Raw genomic sequence first — 22,918 nt, forward strand, 5'->3', positions numbered from 1 at the left:
CTTTACTTGCCCCCTGCTCTTCCTGTTTGAGATGTGCTGGGCTTTAGAAGTTCATGGTCACCAGCCCCTTTATTGTGTCGAGCAGAGGAGGAAGTTTAAACCTCACCTCTGTGCATTTCAAGCAGTTTATGTTGGCATCTCGGACACCTCAAGCCCTGTGGGCAAAGACAGGGAGATAAATGCATCTTTGTGCGTGTTGGTGTCACGTGTGGGGGAAGCTGCACACTGTGAACTCCTGCAGAGGTGGTGATGATGGTGATGATGGTGATGATGATGATGATGATGATGATGATGATGATGATGATTCCCACTCCCAGTGAGGGCTGGGGTGACTCTCTCTGGAGGAGCCTGGCCCCACAGCCAGGGGCAGTGGGCACTGGGATGTCCCTATGGAATGTTCTGGAGCACATTGTTTGTGGGGCGAGTGCCAGTCCAGCCTTGCCTGCCTGCTCCCCTTTGCCCTGGCTGTGCCTTTAACTGGGTGGGGCCCAGCTGAGCCTGTTTAGTGCCCTGGGAAGGTTTGTGCCTTGTCAGCACTGGATTAGCAACCCGAGTTTTGCAGGGGTTCTGGGGCTGCTGGTCCTGAAAGGCTGCATGGCTCAGAGAGACAGAGTCTATGAAATTTTTATAATTTTAATAGAATATTTTACTAATAGAATATGTAGCCAGTAAACTGTTTAATCAACTTTATTTTTAACAAACTTTACTTTTAAAGAGAAAAGTGTTTTACTGATGTCCCATTTGCAAGATGTTTTATTTTTCAAAACCTTTTAAAAGAACAGACAATATGTGGTGGATCTTCATTTCAATCACTTGAGGTGCTCATCTTAAAAGTAACAGGTTTGTTCTTAGGAAGATCTTGTTGAGGAACAAGAAACACGTTTCCATAGTCATTTTAATTTGAAGGCTTTTTAAAAACAGAATTCTAATTGTGCTTATTCAGAGAAAATCCAGAAAATGCAGTACAGAGCTGGTGTCAGCCCTGCTGGATTTTCAGGAGTGGTGTTTCCTTGGTTTGTGTCCCTGCTGTGTGCTGTCACTGCACAAAGTCTCTGCTTTCCTGCTGCTCATGATGTTACTGTGGTGTTGGTGGGTTTTTGTCTTTCTTTGACACAAATGTTTTTTCAAGGAACTGGGAAAAAGGTGCTAAAAGCAAGGCCCTAAAGACTACATTGCATGAACCAATAGTTTTAAAAAACCCAGTTTGTGGTTTACTGGTCACTGTAACACAAAACTAAAATTAAGACTGAAGCAAACGTGGAGTGCAGGGCGTGATCAAACTCTCTTTGTGTTGCTCACAAACACCAAAGCAGAGCTAAAAACCTTTTGTAACCTTTTAGTATATTAGTACTTCTTGGTAGACTTCAATTTTAAGCAAATTCTATTGTGACTCTTTCATTAAAAGGAAGCTAAAAAGGCAGAAATGTAATTTCAATCTCACCTTCAGTAGGAAGAATTCAAAACTCCATCTTCTGACTCCCTACAAACGGCCTAATTACTGGTTGAACACTCACAGGTCAGACAGAGAAAATAAGAATTTACTGTGAAGGCCAGTGAGAGTCACCTGGGGCTCTGCTCTGTGTTTTTATTGATTAGCAAAGATGAACTGCCAGATTCTCCCTCCTAAGCACCTCCATCCCTCACTAGATCCAGGCTCCAGGGGACTTCCAGGGATCACAAGCTGAGCCTTTTCTGTGTTTGCCTGTTGTACATGATGAGGATTAATGGTTGTTACCACCTGCAGAAAATCTTTGATCTTTATCTGAAGCAGGATCAGTGTTTACCCAGGACTGTTCCCTCCTTCCTTCAACTTGCACTGAAACCATTTGCACAGTGCTGTTGCTAACTCCAAAGTAATTTGTCTCTCAGAAGTCTTTTATCACAAAACATTTTTTTCTGTGATCATTATTTTCCCATACAAAAAAACATTACACATGGCAAAGCAAATGCCTCTGTGTCAGGCAGGCACTAATGGACTCTTTGTGGACACTATCAGGAAATGTGCCTTTTGTTTTCCTGCACCTGTTGCTGAATTACAAATAAAATAATCCAATGCTTTATTAAATAAAATGAGAAGCCCTAATGAAATTGTACCAGCCATTACCAGGAAGTCAATTGAAAACATTCAGCAGCTGCTTCAGTCTCAGTTCACTCACACTGACAGGATTGTTTGCTCCTTCTCCTTGTGCTCTGAGTGAGGAGGGCACAGAGCCTTGGGCCACCTCACACCACCCTGCCCTCATTCCCTGGGTGGATTTGGTCAGAGTCAGTAATAAATGATGCTCAACAATTCAGCACCTTGGACTTGTAGGAGTTTGTTAGAAACCAGAATCCCAGGCCTTGCATCTGAGTGCTTTGCAAATATCAGTTTGTCCTGATAGTAATGAACCAGGTAAAAATCTCCTGGTTTATTCTGATTCTATAGAGAGGGGTTGACAGAAAGGTTGGGAATCAAATCAGTGAGTCCTTCTCATTAGACAAAATACCTCAGGAGCCTGAGGAACGCCTGGAGTGAGCTGGGGTCAGCCTGGTGCAGTTAAATGTCACCAACTCCTTCACTAAAGGTCTCCAAGAGAATTGATCTGTCTCTGCTGTATTTAAAAGTCAACACATCTATCACAGCAGTGCTGGTGAGTAGGTGGTGACTCTTTCCAAGGGCAGACTGGAATTCCTAACAAGACCTAAAGGTGAGTCCAGCACTATTGTCTGTGCTAAGCCTTGCATGAAAAGCACTGAGAAGTTGCATCTCAACTGCTTTGGATCTTGGGAAATGTTTGGTACAGACTTATACAAAGAGTGTAACAAAGAATGGTGTTCAAACATGCACAATTCAAGGTTTGGTTTTTAAAATGGTTCAGGAGTAGCTGGATGAAATGTCAGCCAAGGAGTAAGGGATACAGCCCTACCTTCCAGCAGCTGGGAAAGGAATAGCTGGGAAAGGGTAGAAGGAGCAGAGGGAGGACATGCAGGTCCTGAGCACTGCGTGTCAGCAGGAAATTATCTCCAGAATCTGTCTCCTGCTCTGGTTTTGTGGTGGCTCAGATCTGTGATCTACTCTGAATTGATCCCAGTACAACTCCTCGAAGAAACTAGACTCAAATATAAGTAAGGCAAACACAATAGAACTCAAGGAAATCATACAGGCAGAACTCCCCTGTTGGAAGGTTTGAGCTAAGTCAGGATAAAGCAAATTTTGGGGATGTGAGGGAGGGGAAGGATCAGTCCCTGTTTCAAACACCTGGGCTGTGTCATCTACAGTCTGGCCTGTCAGGCCCAAGAGCTCATTGAGGTGTCCCAGAGCCTAAAGGGAGCCTTTGTCCTCACCATGGCCTCTCCATGGAGGGAAACAGGTGTGCACGTACTGACACTTTTTCCACGGTTCTATTTTTTGGGTGTTTTTAGGTGTATTTTATTTTGTAAATTGCTTGTGTTTGGAGTGGGATATAGAAATTTTGGCAAGGAGACTGCAAGGGGTGGCAGGCTCAGCAGCTGCCTGAGGGAGGCACAGGAGAGGAAATGGGATTGTTCTGCAAACTGAGCTGACTTGAACTGATTCTGCCAACAGGTCCAGGAGGGATCCTGGCACTTCCAACTGCTGTCCCTGTGACCCCATTGGGAGAGAATTCCATCCTCAGAGGAGCTGCAGAGAGCCCTGGCAAGGCTCTGAGGGCTCAGTGCCACAGTGAGACCTGCTGGGGGTTGCAGGAAGGAACATAAAAGCTAAGCCTGGCAGGTGTTTTCCATTTCTCCAGTTCATTTTACATTGTCTACATTTAGTGTTTACATGGGGCAGATGCTTCTGCCACACCTCTTGAGTCCTGGGAAAGTGTAAGGAGAGCAAACTGAGGAACTGAGACATTCTCCAGTTCTCTTTATCTGCCCTTCTTCCTGCAGGATAATGCTCAGAGTGCTTCAGCCAGTGTTATTCCAGAGAGAAAAAGGCCTAAATGAACTATCATCCATCTATCTATCTATCTATCTATCTATCTATCTATCTATCTATCTATCTATCTATCTATCTATATCTATCTCTATATCTATCTATATCTATCTATCTATCTATCTATCTATCTATCTATCTATCTATCTATCTATCTATCTATCATCTATCTATCTCCTATTTTTACATGAAACACCAGAAAAATCTGCTGCACGATCCAGTAGGAGAACAGAAATGCTTTCCCTGATCTGCTGCTATGAACAAACTTCACTGTTTGAGAATTGTTTATCATCTCCCCACTACTGTAACTTTTCCACAGATAGAGAAATAAGCGAGTTCATCAAATAATAATTTTTACTTGTTTGTTAATTGCTAGAGAAAGATCTGCTGTTTAAGGACCCCAGAACCCAAGAGGTGAGCTGAGGTTACTGAATCTGTACCAGAGCAGAGCACACTTGAGTGTAACATCTCCACTAAATACTGATCTGCATTAATACTCATTTGCGTTTTACCAGTAATTATTTAGTTTTAAAGAATATATAGGAGTAATCATATCCTCTTGCAAAGAAAAAAAAACCCAGAAAATTATACTGGGAGGAATATCAGTAAGACCACTATTAAATTTTACTGCAGGAAGGACATTTTAGTAGTGTAGTTTTTTGAGTAATTTTTCACTAAATATATCTTAATTTGTTCTCATGAGGTCACCATAGACTCTCAAAGTTAAAAATCAAAATTATTAAGAACTTTGAAATGCTTGATACAAAAATCTAAAGGGGCCAAGTTCTTTTGTGATTTCCTCTTTGGACAGGAAGTGTTTTTCATGATTCCTTGAATCCACTCACAATTTTACTATTACTGGCATGTTGTTCTGTCATAATGTTCTTTGAGTTACTCCAAATTGCTTCAGAAGCACTTGGGGGATATTTCTAGGAAAACAAGTACAGTAATGAGTCATGAAGTTCTTTCCTTAACCACTGAGCAGATCTTTCTTACCCCAGCTCAGAGATCAGAGCTGTTCACAGCAGATCAAGTGAGGAGTTAAGGCCAATTCAATTTCCAGGCTGCAGGAGCCTGGCACTCTGCAGAGGTGACAGCACAAGTGTCTGATGGTTAATTCTGAGCCCCAGACACCTCTCTCCAGGTGGGCAGTGCTGGCACGTGGCACACACCCCATGAACATGGAGCAAATGACAATATTAGAGTTTTTATTTGACCATTTCCACTTGATTTGCTCAGCAAGGCCCTGTTATTTCACTCAGAGGAGGAAACATACTTGAAATAACTGAAAACCACTGCATTAACTTCTTAAAATCCTGCTGAGGGCTTGGCTGCCCTGTGGTGCCCAGTGCAGGCTCTGCTCTCCCCATGACATTGTGCACATCCCGCTCAGGTCCAACAGGACTTTGTTTGCTCTTTCATCAGTGATAACACACAAGTGGCCAGGAGTCAATCTCTTTAGTTAATGGGTCCTTTAATTTTTTTGCTATATTAATAAAAAAGTGATCCAATTTATCTGTTTCCTTATGGAGTAACTATTCAGGATTTAAGAAGCAAATACACCATATCCATGAATTGTTTGTCAATGCAACCATGATGATGTATATATTTGCACAATCTGAAAAATTGGTATCTTCATCCAAAATGCCGACGCTGGAAGGATGGGGAGCAATTTAGGATAGGAAAAAAAATTCTCTTACCCTCATCTTCTCTGAATGGGCTGGGAAGACAATCAAATCTCTAAAGTCCTTGAGAGGAAAGAGGCTGAGTTGTAACTTCTTCCATGCTCAGTCAGCCAAGAGCTCCAGTCCATCCTGCCCAGAGGCAGCGGCTCCTCCAGGGGATTTACAAACATGAATGGTCATTTCACAGCAGCTCTGCGAGCAGAGCAACTCTCCTGCCTCTTCTGCTTAAAACTACTCCAGTTCCAGAGTACAGAGAGGTTTAACATTAAGGCATCCATACAGCTCTGGTGTTTGCTTTCATTTAATAAAGATCAATTTACTCAAATACATGGAATGTTGGCACAAAACTAAAGCTTCTGTGGAACAGCTACCAATCATACACAAGTACTCCGTGAGGTCCTCTCGACTTGCATTTCTCTGATAGATACACCACAACATGGCTTCAATAATACAAACTGAATGCTGGATCAAATCTCTAAATAATAAGTAGCAGTTAAAGTAAATGGTTTGCTTTATTTGTAAATTATGTACAGAATACATTTGTTTTTAAATTATGATGGAGCAGGAGAAAGAAAACAGCCATCATTTCCAAACCATGCTGCTTCCTTCACCTGCTGGAGATGACATCTCTCTCTGCACTGGATGCACAAAACCAGTTTGGATTTCCTCAGTTGCTGGCACACAGGCTGGAGAAACAGAGAACACTGCAGCCAAATTCAGCACTACCAGCCCCTCTACTGTCAGCAAAATACTTCTGCTAAAACTAGTTTTCTCAGGAAAGTTCTCACAATCTTTTGAAAACAAAATCAAGAAAAATATCAAGAAGGCTGTGGGCTAAGAAGGGCTTTACCTAACTATCAGATGAGGATAACTAGGAATAATCTGAGATTTGGTCATTCAACTTTTACCTGGTTTACAAAAGCAAGTTTGAGAAGCTAAACTAATTGACCAGTTATGCAAGTACCAGAAAATGATGTTTTTCAGTATGTTTGAGGACAATCTGGGCAACCTATCAATCAATAAAAAACCTGTCAAATTGATAAAACTTCCATAAATGGATATTAATGATTAACATAGTACCGAGTAATCAAGTTAATGGTTAAAAAAATGAAGGAACTAGATATAAAACTGTTTGGTAACACGGATATTTCAGCAAACAAAGATGCTACTGTATGGTCTATGTTTTGGTGATCAGCCAACAAAGAAAATCCAACCATTTGCACATACTTAGTCCCAAACCACAGTGAGTTATGATTTTCCATGTGAAGGCCCACTTTCGGTATCTTCCTCCTCTTCCTCCTCACAATCCCCTTCATCTGTTTGCTGTTCCAGTTCCTCTTTTGTGATCATTTCAAAGTCGTTTCCATTGCCACTACTGTGCTGGGACCTGTCATCTTCGCGCCTGTCACTGTCAGTGTCTGAATGTCGCTCTCCTCCCGAGCCGTCTGTTCCCGAGTTCCTTGTGCCTTCTGTCTTTCCATCCTCCTCTTCCTTCTTCTCACTGTCTGATTTCTCCTCGCTGTCGTATTTTTGCTGCTTTTTGGATTCTGCTTTTTCCTCTTTCTTTAAGTCTGCTTTTGGTCCTTTGTATTCGTGTGTGTACAGGGGCCTGAAGGAGTCAATGAATCCCACGTCTGCTGTAAGGTTTGGCAGGAACCAGAAGTGATGCCTTCCTCCAGTGATGAGCCAGATGATGAGGAAAAGGATGCAGCGAGCTGTGTGAAAACAAGGGAAAGTTTGGATTTTGTTACAGACACACACAGCGTACAACCATGCTATAAGAGATGCTCACTGCTAATGCCCACCCCCAGCCAGGGACTGGGGGATGCTGGGGGGAAACCCCTCATTCCACAATAGCTCTGTGGAGTACTTTGCTCTTCCCATGTCTCCTCCAACCCACTAACCATGGATCTTATCTCTCATTTAACTTTTAACCCCTCTGCCACAGAAAGCTTTAAAATCCTGGTGACACCATTCTCGCCTCTTAATATGTTTCTGTGTGCAGTCCTGGGTGCACACAGAAATAAGTTCCACACTTATCTGTTTAAACACAGGCAGTAAACGAATCTGCACTACACAGGAAACACCGGCAGGTGACACGAGCCTGAGCGCTCTCTCTTCCGTGGCACGACTGTGACACCCGCTGGCCGCAGGGAAGCGCACCCGGGACCCGCCCGGCCGCGGCCCAACACCGCCCCGGGAGGCGGCACGGCCCAGCCCGAGCTCGGGGAGGAGCCGCCTGCCCGCACTCACCGACGGCCAGGAGCAGAATACTGGCGACAAAGCAGCCGGCGCCCACGCTGAGGTAATAAACACCGACACGCATCTCGGCTGGCCACAGCGGGAACAGGGTGGCGGCTATAACGGCAATCACTGGGCACGGGAGCAGGGGGGACAGAGGCACGAGAAGCATCATTGGTACACGTACAGAGGTTCAGGCTCACTGCTCATTCAAAGCAGTGCCTTAGGTTCAGTTAACATCTATACGATTTTAGATTTTAAAAAATAAAATTAGCTGATTTGTCTAATTCTACACAAGTTCTAATATCACTGTTATGCATCACTTATATTTCATATTTTTACATAACCCACATTTGCCCACTGGACAACTCCCTGGTTAGTTTAAACTTGTGCATACTTACCAAGTACGAGTCCCATGGCAAAAGTTTTAAAGTGAACAGGGTCATAGATCCACACGTAGACCTGCAACAGAAATGATGTTTACACTCAGAACAAGCTCTCTGATAAACATCTCCTGTATTCCCTCCCCAGACACTCACTGCCAGGCTGCAATGCTTGGGGCTGAGCAAAAGGCCTTCTGGTCAGCACCCAGGCAGGGCAAGGGCTTGTGATTCCTAGGAAGGGTAACTGACAGGTGATGGACTCCTGAGGAAAACAATCAGACAGCAGAACTGATGAGAAAATGAAAGATTCTGAAATCAAGGTTTGGTTGTATCTTTCTTTATTCATTAATGTTGTTCAGCATGAAGCCAAAAAAAAAAGACAAAAAAATTAAAAGTTTCCCAAGTCCACTAAGTGGAAACAAAAAGTCTTTTGAGTTTTGAAAGGAAAACACAGAGACTGCATACCTGGAACCAAGGAGGCAGCTGGAATGCTCACTGCAGGCCCTGTGCTGGGCTCAGATCAGTGCCCCTGTACCCTCTGTCCCACAGCACTGTTAGCTCTGCATCTACAGCTGCAACTCTCAGAGCAAATGTTTGTGTGAGAGCTGTGGATCCATTTGAATCTGAGCTGCTCAACCATAAATGAAAAACTCCTTGGTAAAGTGCAGGATTTTCTGAACTAGACAAATCTGTGATTTTTTTTCTTAGCAAACTAAAGAGTTTGAATCCAAGCTTCTAACAATGAAAAGAAGCTGCTGGTTACTAGAAACCAGCAACCCTCATTGCAGATGTGTCAATACCAACTACCAGAAGGGCACCTGGGAGGCAGTGATGATTCTGTGTGGTGCAATAAATATTTAAAACTCTGCTTCCCACAAGGTGCCAGAGTTAACTGTATTCAGGTGCAGCTGCTGCCAGCCAGCTGTTCTGGGAGCCCAGGCAAGCTGAAGATGGTGGCTGCAGTAAGTGTGTGATATCCAGTGTTTGTAAGTGCAAAATAATGAGGGAAAGGGAAAAACCCAGCTCTAATGCAAATACACAGGAATTTGCTCTTAATCAGCTACTACTTAAAAAAAGCTTTTGTGAATTACAGTTGTTAAAAAATGTTCAGCTCATTAATAAACAGAGAAGTAAGTGATGTTAGGACAAGCAGTAAATACTGTGGTATTGCAGATACTGCACTGCAGCCTCATTTGGAATGGGCACTTCATGTAGAGACAACAGGGAGGATCAGAGCTGGGTGTGATTCCACATCAGATGGGATGAAACAGAGCAAAGCAAGTGTAGAATGAGAAAGGTAAAACCAAGATACAAAGGAGAAACACATTTTCTGCACAAGTGATTTATTAGCAGAATTTGCTGCCATGTACGTTTTATGCCCAAAGGAACACAAGAATCCTGGGGAGATTCCAGTACAGCCACACACAGCATCAACACAGCACAGTAAAACTTACCACTTATCCCACACTTGACAAGCACAAATGTGACTCTGGACATTACAGAGCTGGTAAATAATTACATTCTTTGTCTTCCAGAACAGCAAAGCACACAGAAGTATTTAAGGCCATAATTTCAGTGGTAAAGCCAGGATGAGCATTCAGATCACAAAGCCAGGCAGGTATTTTTTATTTCCACTGCTGTGACTGAACATGGTGCCCTGGAAGGCTGGTTTGGCTTAGAACAATTTTGGCATGGCAGTGGCTGTGGGATAAGCTGGGCTGGAGGGACTTCAGGAGTCTTTGTCCCACCCTCCTGTGCCAGGCAGGGTCAGCCCCACCAGCCCCTGAATTCACCCTGAGGACAAACATTTCCCCCCATGGCCACCAACACCTCACCTACTGGTAAGGAAGTTTTCTTTGGGATTTTTTTAAAGTTACTCTTCTCTATTTACCTGTCTTTAATCTCCTTGAAGTATCTGAAAATCTGCTTTCAAGGTCAGCCATCACGTTGCCATTATTTTTTCTTTCAACATGTCAGGAAGGAGTTTGCAGAAATCCAATAAATTACAGCATTGTCTGACAACAGCATGGTGACACCCAAAGTTGAAAAGCACCTCTAAATCTTACCTCATTTCCATCCAAGAAAACTTGGTCTTCATGTGGCTCAAGTTTAAATTTTCTCTTAGTTTCCTTTTTCTTAGGTGTTCCTGGGGTGTCATCCTGAGGACAAACATAAATATTTTATTTATATCTCATATATATATATATATAGATAATATATATTTAAAATACATATACAAACCACTATATATAAAATTACAAAAATCTAATGCTTTAATTTTTGTATTTCATACTGTGCAGGATCTTTACAATATATTTTAATTTATAGTATCTGTTAATATATTTAATTGGGTAACTTTTCACAGACTTAAGATCATGTTCACAGTTTTTGGGGTTTTTTAAAAATAAAGATACTTTATTTCCTCCTGTTCTTATTTGTTATCAACTGGGTACCTCAAAAATCAAGGAAGATTTTAGGTAAAGAGAAATCTCATTTTTAGTGTCTAAGGACTGTGACTTCAGGATTCCACTGTGGCATGAAAAGCCTGGCAAAGCTGGGCTGATACAGGAAGTCTGTACAGGGATCAAGAACAGGGAACAACACTTCACCATCACTGATTTGTTAGAATTATTTGCTATTTTAGTGCCATATTTACCAAATGGACATCCTGGCAGATCAGTTTCTGCCCATTTATTCTTTATCCTCCTCAATCTGTTTTTGGATCTTGTGCTTCTTCTTCTCTTTCTCCTACTTGCTTCTCTTTGCTTACTTCATTGTGAGAAATTAACTTTGTGGTTTTGGTCCTGTGTTTCATTCAAGTTCCCACCCACTGGCTTATATAATCCACTAAATATGTGTTCAATAAATAATGATTCGTTTAAAAATTAACATACATTTAATAATGTACTTCCCCTGATGACAGTGGAATGGAGGAGTTTGTTACTTTCATAATCAGCATTTTACACTACCTCAGGGGTTGGGTTATCTTACACTGGGCTGGGACTGCAGTGGGATTGTCCTGTTTATAACTCTTTTATTCACCATTTGGGTTTCTCTGGACAGCCAAACCTTTGTAGACAGACTGTAACTCTCACTAGATGTGCCATTATTTATCTTAGGAATGTTTGAATGGGAATAACTTTGGCCCACTATCCTAACTCTCACTGATTCAGAATGCTGAATGTAGAAGAAACACCAAATTCACTCATCAAGTGTCTCCTCAGCTTGCCAATATTTTAGAGATTCTGTTCTGCTAATAATAAATAAGTAATAAAAGCAATCAGGAGTGAAAACAAACGCAAACCACATTAAAACCTGTACAGCAGTAGCAGTTTAAACTTGGAAGCTCAAGTGCAAGGAAGCAGGATGCAGGCAGGCATGGAGCTGTTACACAGCCAGTTACAGGCCCCACACACCAAATGTGACATTCCAAACATTCCAGTTACCAAACACTGCAAAACTGTTTTGTTTCAGTGCTGCAGCTGCACTGGTTTGGGTGTTTGGTCACATGCACATGTGTCACTCTGTGGTAACTGATGTACACAGGCTCCCTGCCTGCTGCCACTGCACAGAAACAGCTTTGGATTAACCCAGCCCACATTAAAAGATGACAAGGTACACAAAGGCCAGCTGAAGCCTCTTTTTTGATCTAGACCAAAATAAGACAAATTCAAAAGGTAACAAAAAAAAAAAAAAAGCAGCAGCATGATTTAGAGATGAAAACAGGAAAATAAAGCATGGCATATTTTAGAATAATCAACTTCTGAGCCAGTGCAATGTTAAAAATCTGTTGATGTATTTGTTACAGGTTTGTGTCTTCTCTTGCACACAGTACTTACCTTTTTACACTCATCTTTATCACCATCCTTTTTCTTTTCCTTTTCTTTCTCCTTCTTTGTTTTTTCATCTTTGCCACTTTCCTTCTTGCTCTTTTTCTCCTCTTCTTTCCCACTCTCAGCCTTTCCTTTTTCCTTTTCCTTCTTGGTATCCTTGTCAGGTTTCATTTTCATCACTTTCAAGGCTCGATGAAAGAACTGTTTTTTCAGGAGTCTTAAAATGAAATAAGTTAAATGATTCATTTAAGTGCAGCTGGGAGAACAACATTTACACTCAATTATGTTATCAGACACCATTCTAGATTACCTCTCTAACATAATCATGACCAGCATGACTGAAAGGCAAGGTCACAATCATCTGCTCTATTTACAGCTACACACACCAGACCTACTTCTCCCATGCCTTGCCTGTTGCTTTGCTTTTTTTGGTTCATCTGCTCAAAACTGGGTAAAAACTGTACTTTTCTGAGGCAGCATTTTGCAGATTTAAATGAACACACAAAATGTAGGATAGAGCAACTCACCAGATCCATTTAATTATCTTTCCCATTAATGCAATTCCTGCACTATTTATTTTTGAGTTCATGTCAATGGATTTCATAGCAAAGATAAGGAAGTGGGCATACAGCTCATCAAGATCTCTGGTAAGTGATGCACAATGAACAGAACTGCTCTGTTGAACTGTGGTACCTATGCCAAGCCTTCCCTTCCTGTCAGCTACAAACAGACATTATTGCAAGTGCATGTATTATCTGTTTAAGTATGGAGATATAAAGATATAAATAGATGGCAAGCAGGGCACCAGGATGTAGTGCTTGGTATTCTTAAGGTGGTCACCAACTAGAAACATCCTTGAAAGGAGCCAAATTCCCAATAGGAAGAGCAGCAGAGAATCTGCTCCTCAGACAGCAGGGACAGAGATTTGAGAGCTCTGACCCTACTGACTTCAAATATTGGCAAAATTCAGGAAACTCCTTTGGTTCACCTTGCTGCCCCAAGCAGTGCAGTGAAAGCCTGGGAGAGTTCTGGGAACAAAAATAATGAAACTGCATCATTTCCACCCTCAAACACAGCAATATAAATCATTACAATCATTATTTTTGCATACATCCTGAAGTTTTAGGATGCACAAAGCCCAAGTTACACTGGTTCCTAACTAACTGTGACATCTGGACAGCTACAGCCATTCATGACACTGGAGAAGTGGCCTGGGTCATACCTGTTGCAGTAATCAACCACAGACTCTCGGGTTGTAAAGAGAGCCTCCTCTCCTTTCTTTGCCTTTGCCCATTTAGAATCCAGGAGGCAATCCACAGCTTTGGAAGCTAGAGGGAAAAAACGAATTAAAAATGCATTCAAATTAACATTATTTTTAACATTTAGTCTACATTCCTTGAACCACAATGACCAGTCTGTTCTGGTGATGTTTCACATACTTTTAATCTTTCAAGTAAGACTAGGCACTATTCTGAAATATATTCCTCTTGACATCACCCACCTTTAAACCACAGAGTGAAAGTTTATTGCATTTACTCCAGGCCAGTGAGATTCATTTTATGGCTTCCTAATACCTCGATAAGTTTTCAAAACCAAACTATAGGATCAGTACTATTAATAAAAATAAAACAGCCTCTCCCACCCTCCAAGTGCAATGTGAGAAGAAACCAGAATTCTCTGGTTAAAAGCAAGCCTACCAATAAAATAATCAACTCGGTGGCCCATCATGTTGGTGGATTTTGTTGGACAGTTGAAGCGCAAGTATTTAGCAACAGCCTTCTCCTCCTTGAATGGCTCACCAACTTCCTACAGGGGGAAAAGCCAAAAGTTATTAATACAGTTTTAAACACATAAGAAAATCACCCATTTGGGCTTAAAAAATCTGATATTGCAAAGTCTTGTCTTCATTATTTAATGGCACAATAAACAAATAAAATATAAAGGATGTGAAAATAGGTCAAGTCATTTTTCCTGAGAACTTTCTGTCTACAGGCAGCAAAAAAGCAGCAAATCTCAAGTTAGATGAACTGAAGGTAAGGAGGACAAACTCCTTCAGCAGATCTGTAGAAAGAGCAAACTAAAGGAAGGCCTAAAAGGAAAGCAGCACATGGGAAGCTGCTCAAGGTACACAGTACACAGCTGGGATGGAAACAGATGTGAAGCTGGGAACAAAGAAAAAGCAGAGTGAGGAATGAGTGTGTATGAAATGACAGCAATGTAGGCACTCTGAGAGTGCAGCTCACATTTCATGTGAGAAGGAGAAAACCATGTTGAAAAGAAGCTGAAAGATGTGGCTGGAAAATTTCTGTGCCCACTTTGACTACAGAATGAGACTTTGAGTACCCTTGAGGAGATTCTGCCAATCCACAGAGTACAACATCAGGATGAAAGCACAGCAGGATCAAATTTAAACATCAAAAGCAATGCTTTATGAGAAGGGAGCCCTTAGTCTGCACACATTCACACATTCTGTGCTTTTACCACCTTGCAGAGAGGTAAGAGAACTCTGAGATGTATAAGGCAGAAGGATGGAGATGGGCCTTTTCATTATGTAAAATTAAGATCTAATATTTGCAAGCAGGGAATGGAAGAACTTTCTGATGTTCCTGCTTCACAAAAACATATCTGAAAAAAACCATAGGCTGGGATATTAAACTGACTTATGCTAATTTCCTCAAAATACTTTTCTCTAAATTCTTTTAATCCATAAGGTTTAATTCTCCAACCCCCCTTGCTACTTGTGGCTCAGTAGCACAGGAACACGGGACAGCTTTCCACAGCCTTTTCTGTACCTGCTCCTCTGGGGTTGCCTGAAGAAATAGATTGTATCAACCACAAATCAGACTGGTCATTTACAGGAATAAAAGCTTCAGAGTCTATTTAAAGACCTAATATTCCTAAAGGTCAATAAACATATACAGCCTCCATTACTGCTTTTAAGATGTATAATAATAATATCACAAGCAGCAGGTTACATGAAAATTCAAGGTGAAATAGCTGTGTTTACACCAGAATAAAAGCTTCAGACGGTAGAGTTGTTAATTTTCAATAGCTAACTTTCAAAACCAACTGGTTAATGAGTATCCTTCTAGAGGAGACTGTTGCTTTTCCCGTCTGAGGAGAATTTTGGAGAGAATAATACAGACACAAGGTATTGTCATGGTTTGACCCAGAAACAGGATTTCTGGGATGCTGTGGATGGGGCCAATGAGTGCTCAGATTTGAATATTGCCATCTGGCCCAACCACTGGGCATTGGATCCACCTCTGAGAACACAGGGTAGAAGCAGGGCTCTCCCCCTGGCAGTTTCCCTTTGGGTTTCTGGCGGGAAGGAGTTGGGTCTTTGGGGCTCTGCCCCGGCCCAGTTGCTGGCTGGGCGGGGGAGGGGAAGAGCCATGGGGCCCGGCCCGGGAGAGGCGGGCATGGACCCCCAAGGGTGGAAGGAAGAAGTGAAGAAATGCAGGGAAGCAATGGGCAGCCTGTTCCCCCCCTTGGAGACAGACACAGAGAGAGTGCAGCCTGTGTTTGTGGTCGCTGTCTGGAAATTCAGTAAACATGGGCTGGCAGCTGAGGAGATGGGGGGTGCAGCCAGGAGTCCAGCCGCTCACCCTTCTTGGACAATGAAAACCTTACAGAACATTAACCCTTCCTAGACGAGTGATGGAGGTCTGGACCAGAGAGAGAGAGAGTGAGAGATGTTGGAAGAATGGAGAAGAGGGAGTGGCATTTTATGCTGGACTCTTTTGTGTAGCCATGGACAGAGCCATGTTTCCGTGTGATACAGAGACTGAGTCCAGGGGGAGAAATGTCCCAGTGCCAGAGAAGATTCAGTGTGGGCACCCCTCGGCCCCAGGGGCTATATAAAATATGGGGGGGACAGATGTCCTAAAGGTGAGAAGGTGAGATACTGTGCTTTTCTGGAAGTGGACAAAGCATCCTTAAAAAGACAACCCTGGAAGCAGCCCTGATCCCTGTTCGGTGGTGAGAGCACCGGAACAAGGACGGAAAGGCCACCACGACACACGGAAGGACTCCCTCTCCTCTTGAGGAACTGAAAGTTGAGCATTCTGAAGGGTGGTGCTGGACCCAGAACTGGTGATTTTGGAAGATGTATTGTATTGGGAATTTAGGGGGGAGGAGGAGGAGAGTGTTTTTGTGAGGTTTTCATTTTCCTTGTGTTTTCTTTTTTTTCTTTTGTGTGTAGTTTAGTAATTTTTTTTGTAGTTTAGTTAATAAACTTTTCTTTATGTTTAAGCTGGAGCCTGCTTTGCTTATTCCTGGTCACATCTCACAGCAGACACCAGGGAAAGTGTATTTTCATGGGGGCTCTGGCTTTGCCAGGCCTAAACCATGACAGGTATCCAAATGACCAAAAGACTCCACAGCCCTTAGTTCTGAGACTTTTTAAAAAACCCTCCATATGAAGAAGAAATATGCTCACTCACCAGGTAGTTTCAAAAATGTACCCAAATTAGGCCAGATGATCCTAACAGTCCTCAAATGGATATTACCTCCTGCTGCATGTTCAATCCATTTTCTTAATTTTTACATTTTAAAAATCTGCATTGAACATCAGATAAGAAAACTACTCCCTGACAGTGCATGTATGGACATAATTTATGTTCTGTGGTTTCAGGTCCTCTTACATGGTACAGTTCTAGCAGTAACTGTAAATCAAACCAAGCCACCAAACTTGGTGCCAATAAATGGAACAGCACCAAAAGGGGCTCCAGTGCTCTGAAATCAAACAAGTGACTGTGTCCCACCATTGGCAATGGGATAAGGCACCAGGAGAACGGGGACTGCAGGCAGCAGCTGTGTGTGAAATGCTGCTTTGCTGATAATTCCTGTCAGCAAATGGGATTTGGAACAATTCACAGGGCAAATGTTCTTCACAGCACGGACAGTGAGACAGAGAAACTGCAGATACTCTCATCGGTGTTAACTCCTCTGCTAAGGTGCTTTTTCTCCTTCTTCCTAAAATATTTATGGTCCTGCTGGGCCATGTGATGCACTACACAGGCAAGGGCTGGCACCAGGAGATTTTTTGGTTGCTCCTTTCTCTCTATTGCTTTGTGAGGGATACTTTCATAACAGCCCAAACAAAAAAAGCTTCCCAGTGAGAGAGACTGCCACAGTTTAACTGAGCTCATTCTGAGAAAGTGTTCCCTGCAATTTAATCCCCATTTTTCATCCTATTTTCATCCCTTTGTTTGCAGAGCCAGGCTTCCATTACCCTAGGCACAACTTTTAAAAGTTGCAGTTCAACCAAATTTTGTGTTCGTTTTTAAAAGTAGCCCATGTTGTCACTAGACAGCATGTAAGATTTAGAGATTTACAATCCCTGGTGACAAACTCTGGCCATTAAAAATAAAATCAAACCAGATTTCTTCCTTGTCTAGACTGAACTCCACCTACTGACAGGAAAAGCAGTGCTCAGCCTAGTCACTTGCTAGAAATGCAAAGACATTTTAAATTTTTAAGAATAATGCTCAATCACAATTCTGCCCTGTATGAATTCATAAAAGGACAATCAAAGCCAGGGACCTTCCAGACTCACTGAAGGGAAGGGAAAGTCCTAATCAAACTTACCATTATCTCCCAAACCAAAGTACAGCACAGTCCCTGCTGCACTTCAGTGCATGGATGCAGCTCCCAGTTAATTCAACCCCCAGCTGGGACTGCAGCACCAGAGAGGCCTGAACACATCAAAATAACATCTGAGCTGAGCCACTGAATTCTCCCCCTCAGCTCTACCCAAGCATGACTTATTCAGGTTTTCCTGCTCCGATGACAAAAGGGCAGAGCACATTTCTGGTTAGAAAACTGCACTCATTTTATCCCCTCTTTGCTTCACAGTTGCAAGAAGACAGGTATGACCCAAGACAGGCCAATTTCCTTCCACAGCCTGGTAACATAAACAGGGAAAATCAGGAGAGAGTAAATGCTGAGTGTCACTAGCAAGACAAGTTATTCCACATGCAGCCAAATGCATTACAGGGATTTATGCTCCTCTGTTTCAAAAGGGTCATCAAAATTCTTTTATTTCAATGAAACAATATCCAGTTGATTTCTTTGCTCTTAGATTTTCAGAACACCACCCCTCAAAGCAGACTGCTGAAACCTAATAGTTGATACAGTTTTCAGATAAGGAAAAGAAGAAATGTAAGCACATTTACCATGTGGTGCCTGTTTTTCAAGCTGAGAGGCCACATCAAAAATGCCACAGTGTCAGGCCAGGTTCCATTCCACACACCTCATTCCAAAGACTCTACAGCTGCATCAGCCCCCTCTGAAAGTGCTGAGCACATCCCAGCTTGGGCTGAACTGCAGGATTATCTTTCCCCTTCCCTGTGCACTGTCAGGATCTCTGGATGTTCTGTGCAGGGTACTGGGTGCTGCTGAGATATCTGTACTTTGCCCAAAATAAACCAACGTGCCATAGACAAAGAAAAAGCACAGAAATTGGCATGGCTGGAGTGGGGAGGGGGAAACAAACACACCTGGGTGTTCGGACTTGCTCTTAGGACACCCCAATTTTCTTCGGTGAGTAACAAACACAAACTTGTCTGACTCCTGCACTGATGACCAGCACAAGGACAGCCCCAGGTCTCTTAAAAGAAACTGTGGCAGCGCCATGTGGAGAAACCAGTTCTTCTGGATTACCGTGGCCCTGTGCTGGCCACAAAACATTAACTTTTCTTTACAGAAAAAGATTAGCAGATGTTTTGCAGTCCATATCCTATGAAAACAGAAGTATCTGTTTTCTTCCCTCTTTCTTTTTAACCACTGCTAATTTTTTTGGGCAAAAACATACAGAACTCTGTAAACATACAGAGTTCTAAAACAGATCCAAGGAGCAATGTACAGTGTATTGAAGCCAAAACACACCAGCTCAGTCCCCTTCCAACTCCAGGCCAGCTGTTCTGACTTTTTCCCTTCCCACCTCCAAAAATGTAACTCAAGATTTCCAAAAGACTGATTCTTGTTTTAACGACAACTCAGGCTGCTACTTTTCATTCCCATTTTTCAGCTTTGTTTTGCCCCTTTGATGTTTGTTTCTTCCTCCTCTATCAGCTGATACGATTCAGCTTTCAAAGACATAATTTAACCAGTCTCCTTTGTTATCATCCCACTCATCTCTACTGGAATTAATGAAGAAAATCAAGCCAAATGACCAAGCTGGAGTAAAATAAACATTACTGGAAAACCATTGCATTGTCCATTCTGCAGATCCTTGTCAGTCATTCACACAAAACTGCAGCACAGGAGCAGCAGTGCAGCTCTGCAGCTGTGCATTTTCCTTCCAGGAGAACCCAAATCAAAACAGGACCCAGCTGGAGGCTACAAGAGTTAATGATTAGTAGATGTCCTTCATCAGGAGAATCTCAGAACTTGAATCAAAGGAAAAAGCCAACAAGGAAAGTACCTGTCATTAACGGCAGCGATGCCACCTCAGCCATCAATTTGCAGTGGGACACTGACCCCAAACTGCCCAGGAGCTGTTTTCTCTCTTTGCAGGGGCAGCATTTATGTGCATGAACATTTCTGGAGTGCAGGACACAGCAACAAAGTGCACACCAAGCTCTGTTAATCCCAATGCAAAGATCAGCCCAAAACCTGACACGGGCAGACTCAAACTGTGCCCGTGGAATGCAGCCAAGGTAATGAAAACTTAATGCCTATTTAACAGTCAAACTGCAGAGCTGCCAGCACAGTGCCACGTGTTACCCGGCCCAAAGGAAACAACACTCAACCTCCTGTGCTCAAGGGAATATTTCTGGATACATATGGAAAAAAATATAGTTCCAAGACATGAAGTAGCTTTGATCAGGTTGCTGGAGTAGCAGGCATTCAAAGGCATCTCCCATTTTTGTATTTTGTCTAAAATAAAAAGATTAAACTGGCCATTAGACAACAAATGTTGTTTTTCTGTCAGTAAGTCCTTTTTACACAGCAAGCATTCTTGATTTCAGCCATCTCAATCACGTGGGAGCCACTGGGTAAGCAATGTGCATCCTACAGAGCAGCCTCCCCTCATACTGCCTGTCTGAATTAATCTCCCTGTTGATTACAGCTAAATTCCCATCAGGAATGACACTTGGACAATTTTACCTCTGAAAAATCTTTGTTCAAACTTCTGAAGTTAAAATTTTTGCAACTTTTGTAACTTTCAGAGGAAGAGTGTGAGCTATGCAACACACATTGGGCAATGTGCCTTTTGATGAAAGTGCATTCCATGAAACACATCCTTCCTGTGGCTGCTTCCGAGGGGAAACGTGGAGCAGCCTACAGAGAACTTGGAACTATTTCTGAGCCTTTTTTCATGTCCAGCTATCTGACATAACTACCATGATTCTAATCTTGATGGCAGGCACAAAATCCTACAAAAATTCATTCCAAACCCAGGTTTTTTCTAATTGAACTCCACTACATCAGCCTCATCCACAGCTAAAACCACCAATTTTTCCCAAGAACCTCACTCCTGTCAAGAAATACAGGGTATTCTGATGTCAGACTCGTGTGCAGCACAATAAATAATCTCTTTAGGGGGGCAACATCACCTTAAATTAAGTACAAACTACTAAAACATTTGAAGCACCTACGAGTAAAAATCCCACACTTGATTTTAAAAGAAGACAATTGCAGCATGAGCCTGAGAAACGTGATAATCATACTGCAAATACGCCAGTAAAGTTCAAAAAGCTTAAGAAAAATGAAGTCCAAAACCCACTACCAAGAAAAAGATGAGTTGATTTATTCACTGACCAATTAAGAACACCCCTTGGGCATTCACCAGTATTCTTTATGTCTTGTCTTCCCATTGTTGCTGACCTACACTAGGAACCTATGATAATACACATTTATTTGCATAATTATATCACAAATTTAGGCCATGACCTTAAGTTTTAAAACCCAGACATTGATTTAATTACTAACAATCTGGGAAATACTTTTACTGATAACAGGCTGGAAATTAAGTATGTGTTCAACTGCCTGCAAAACCATAGCTTTGGGTGTTATATAAACATTAAATTATGTTTAAATTTGGTTTGATGGGTGCTTTGTCACTCTTGGAAAGGGACAACCTATAAAAATCTTAAAAGGAGAATAATTATGTGATGTTTTGCAATAATTCATTGAATGCTGTGATGGATAGGGCTCATTCAACAAGATTTTGATTAATGACTCCTTGCATTTCTCCCCCTGCCTCGCTAATTGGAATTAAAGGGAAAAAAAGGAACCTTTACAGGTATAGGCAGATCTCAATCTTCCTGGGGGAAGGGAAAGTGGGCTGGGAAGGGAAGGCTGAGAAAGGAGAGGGGGCAGCCAAGCAGAAGGGTGACATACGAAGCTTGCATTGTTGAATGGCTCTGTGATCTCTGCCGTGAATATTATCTGCTCTTACAGCAGAGCAATAAACCCCAAACAAACACTATTTAGCCGAGTGTTGATAACACGTAACAGCAACGGGCGTTCTGGTCACTGATACTGTAAATACGCCCAAACCATGCATTAAAAATTCTGTAAAACTCCATGTAAAAACTACAGCTCGACACACCAGGCTCCCAGGTAAGTGAAAACACCAAAGCAGCCCTCAGTTTGTCTCTCAGTGCCACCACACAATTATCACTACATTTTAACACCATCTCAAAGCTGATTAGGTCTATTTATAGGCGTGCCTGTTTGTTTATGTTTTCCAGACACAAATTTCCTTTCCTTCCCGCATCATTTCCTGCTTGGGGCACGTTTGCTTTTAAGATGCTTTTACCATCTGTCCCACGGCTTCTGCTTACGATCCCTGGGCCGGACAGGCTGGGTGAAGGTGCAGCTCCCGGGTGTTTTGGTGTTACCCTCATTAAGCTATTGTTCGACACTGATAACCGGGGAGATCCTGAGTATAACACGGCGATTAAAAATATGGAACAGCTCCATATGTAATTTTTTGGCCATGGAGAGACGAAGAACTTCTGAGGGCGCAGAGCCCATGGGGATGGAGCGGGGGCGCCTCTGATGTGCCGGGGGCCCCGCTGGCTGCCCCTCAGCCCCGAAACGCTCCTACTTGAGCTCCACCATTCTGCTTTCACAGTGTTTACCCATGTGCTAGAAAATTCTGAGGAGAACCTGCCGGCCAGGGCTCCGGCCCCGGCCTGAGGGGCTCCCGGCGCCCCGAGACTGGGGCGCTCTCACCGCGGGCCGCCCGCAGCCGCCACCTCGCAACAGCGTCGGGCGGGAAGGCCGCGGGGGAAGCCGCTCTGAGCACGGAGAGCGGGAGCCACCGAGCGGGGAGGGAGAGATAGAGAGGAGGGGGAGTCTCGGGTACCTGGACGCGCTTCCTGTGCCTCCGCCGCTCCGCCATGTTGTCCCCGTCCGCTCCGCCGGTGACGCGCGCGGGGGGGGGGGGGGGGCGGCGGCCTCGCGAGAGGCGGCGGGAGCGAGCGGAGGGGCGGGAAGGGGGCGCGCCCGCAGCGCCTCCGCCCGTCACCGCCCCCCGCCCCTCGGCCACCCGCCTCGGTCCCTCACCGAGCCGTCTGCGTGCCTCAGCGAACCCCTCGGTCCCTCACAGTGTCGCTCCGTCCTTCAGTTCCTCAGCGATCCGCCTCGGTCCCTCACAGTGTCGCCCCGTCCCTCAGTTCCTCAGCGAACCCCTCGGTCTCACAGTGTCGCTCCGTCCCTCAGTTCCTCAGCGAACCCCTCGGTCCCTCACTGTGCCCTCTCATTCCCTCAGTTCCTCAGCGACCCGCCTCGGTCCCTCATCTTCCCCTCAGTCCCCTCAAAGCCTCATTCCACCCCGGTCCCTCAGCGCCTCAGCGCCTCCGTCCATCACCGCCCAGC

General features: G+C 43.4%; 1 protein-coding gene across 1 annotated transcript; it reads right to left on the reverse strand.

Moving 5' to 3' along the window:
• Positions 1 to 5,910: 5,910 nt before the first annotated feature.
• On the reverse strand, positions 5,911 to 22,467 carry SEC62 (SEC62 homolog, preprotein translocation factor). The gene is made up of 8 exons (XM_058811915.1): positions 22,407 to 22,467; positions 13,780 to 13,888; positions 13,305 to 13,410; positions 12,089 to 12,299; positions 10,316 to 10,408; positions 8,268 to 8,328; positions 7,879 to 7,998; positions 5,911 to 7,340 (listed from the first exon to the last, which is right to left on the reverse strand). Exons 1-8 carry the CDS (start codon positions 22,440 to 22,442, stop codon positions 6,874 to 6,876), a joined length of 1,203 nt encoding a protein of 400 aa, XP_058667898.1. The 5' UTR covers positions 22,443 to 22,467; the 3' UTR covers positions 5,911 to 6,873.
• Positions 22,468 to 22,918: the final 451 nt, after the last annotated feature.

Source organism: Ammospiza caudacuta, chromosome 11 (genome assembly GCF_027887145.1).
Source record: "Ammospiza caudacuta isolate bAmmCau1 chromosome 11, bAmmCau1.pri, whole genome shotgun sequence".
NCBI classification, from domain to species: Eukaryota; Metazoa; Chordata; class Aves; order Passeriformes; family Passerellidae; genus Ammospiza; species Ammospiza caudacuta.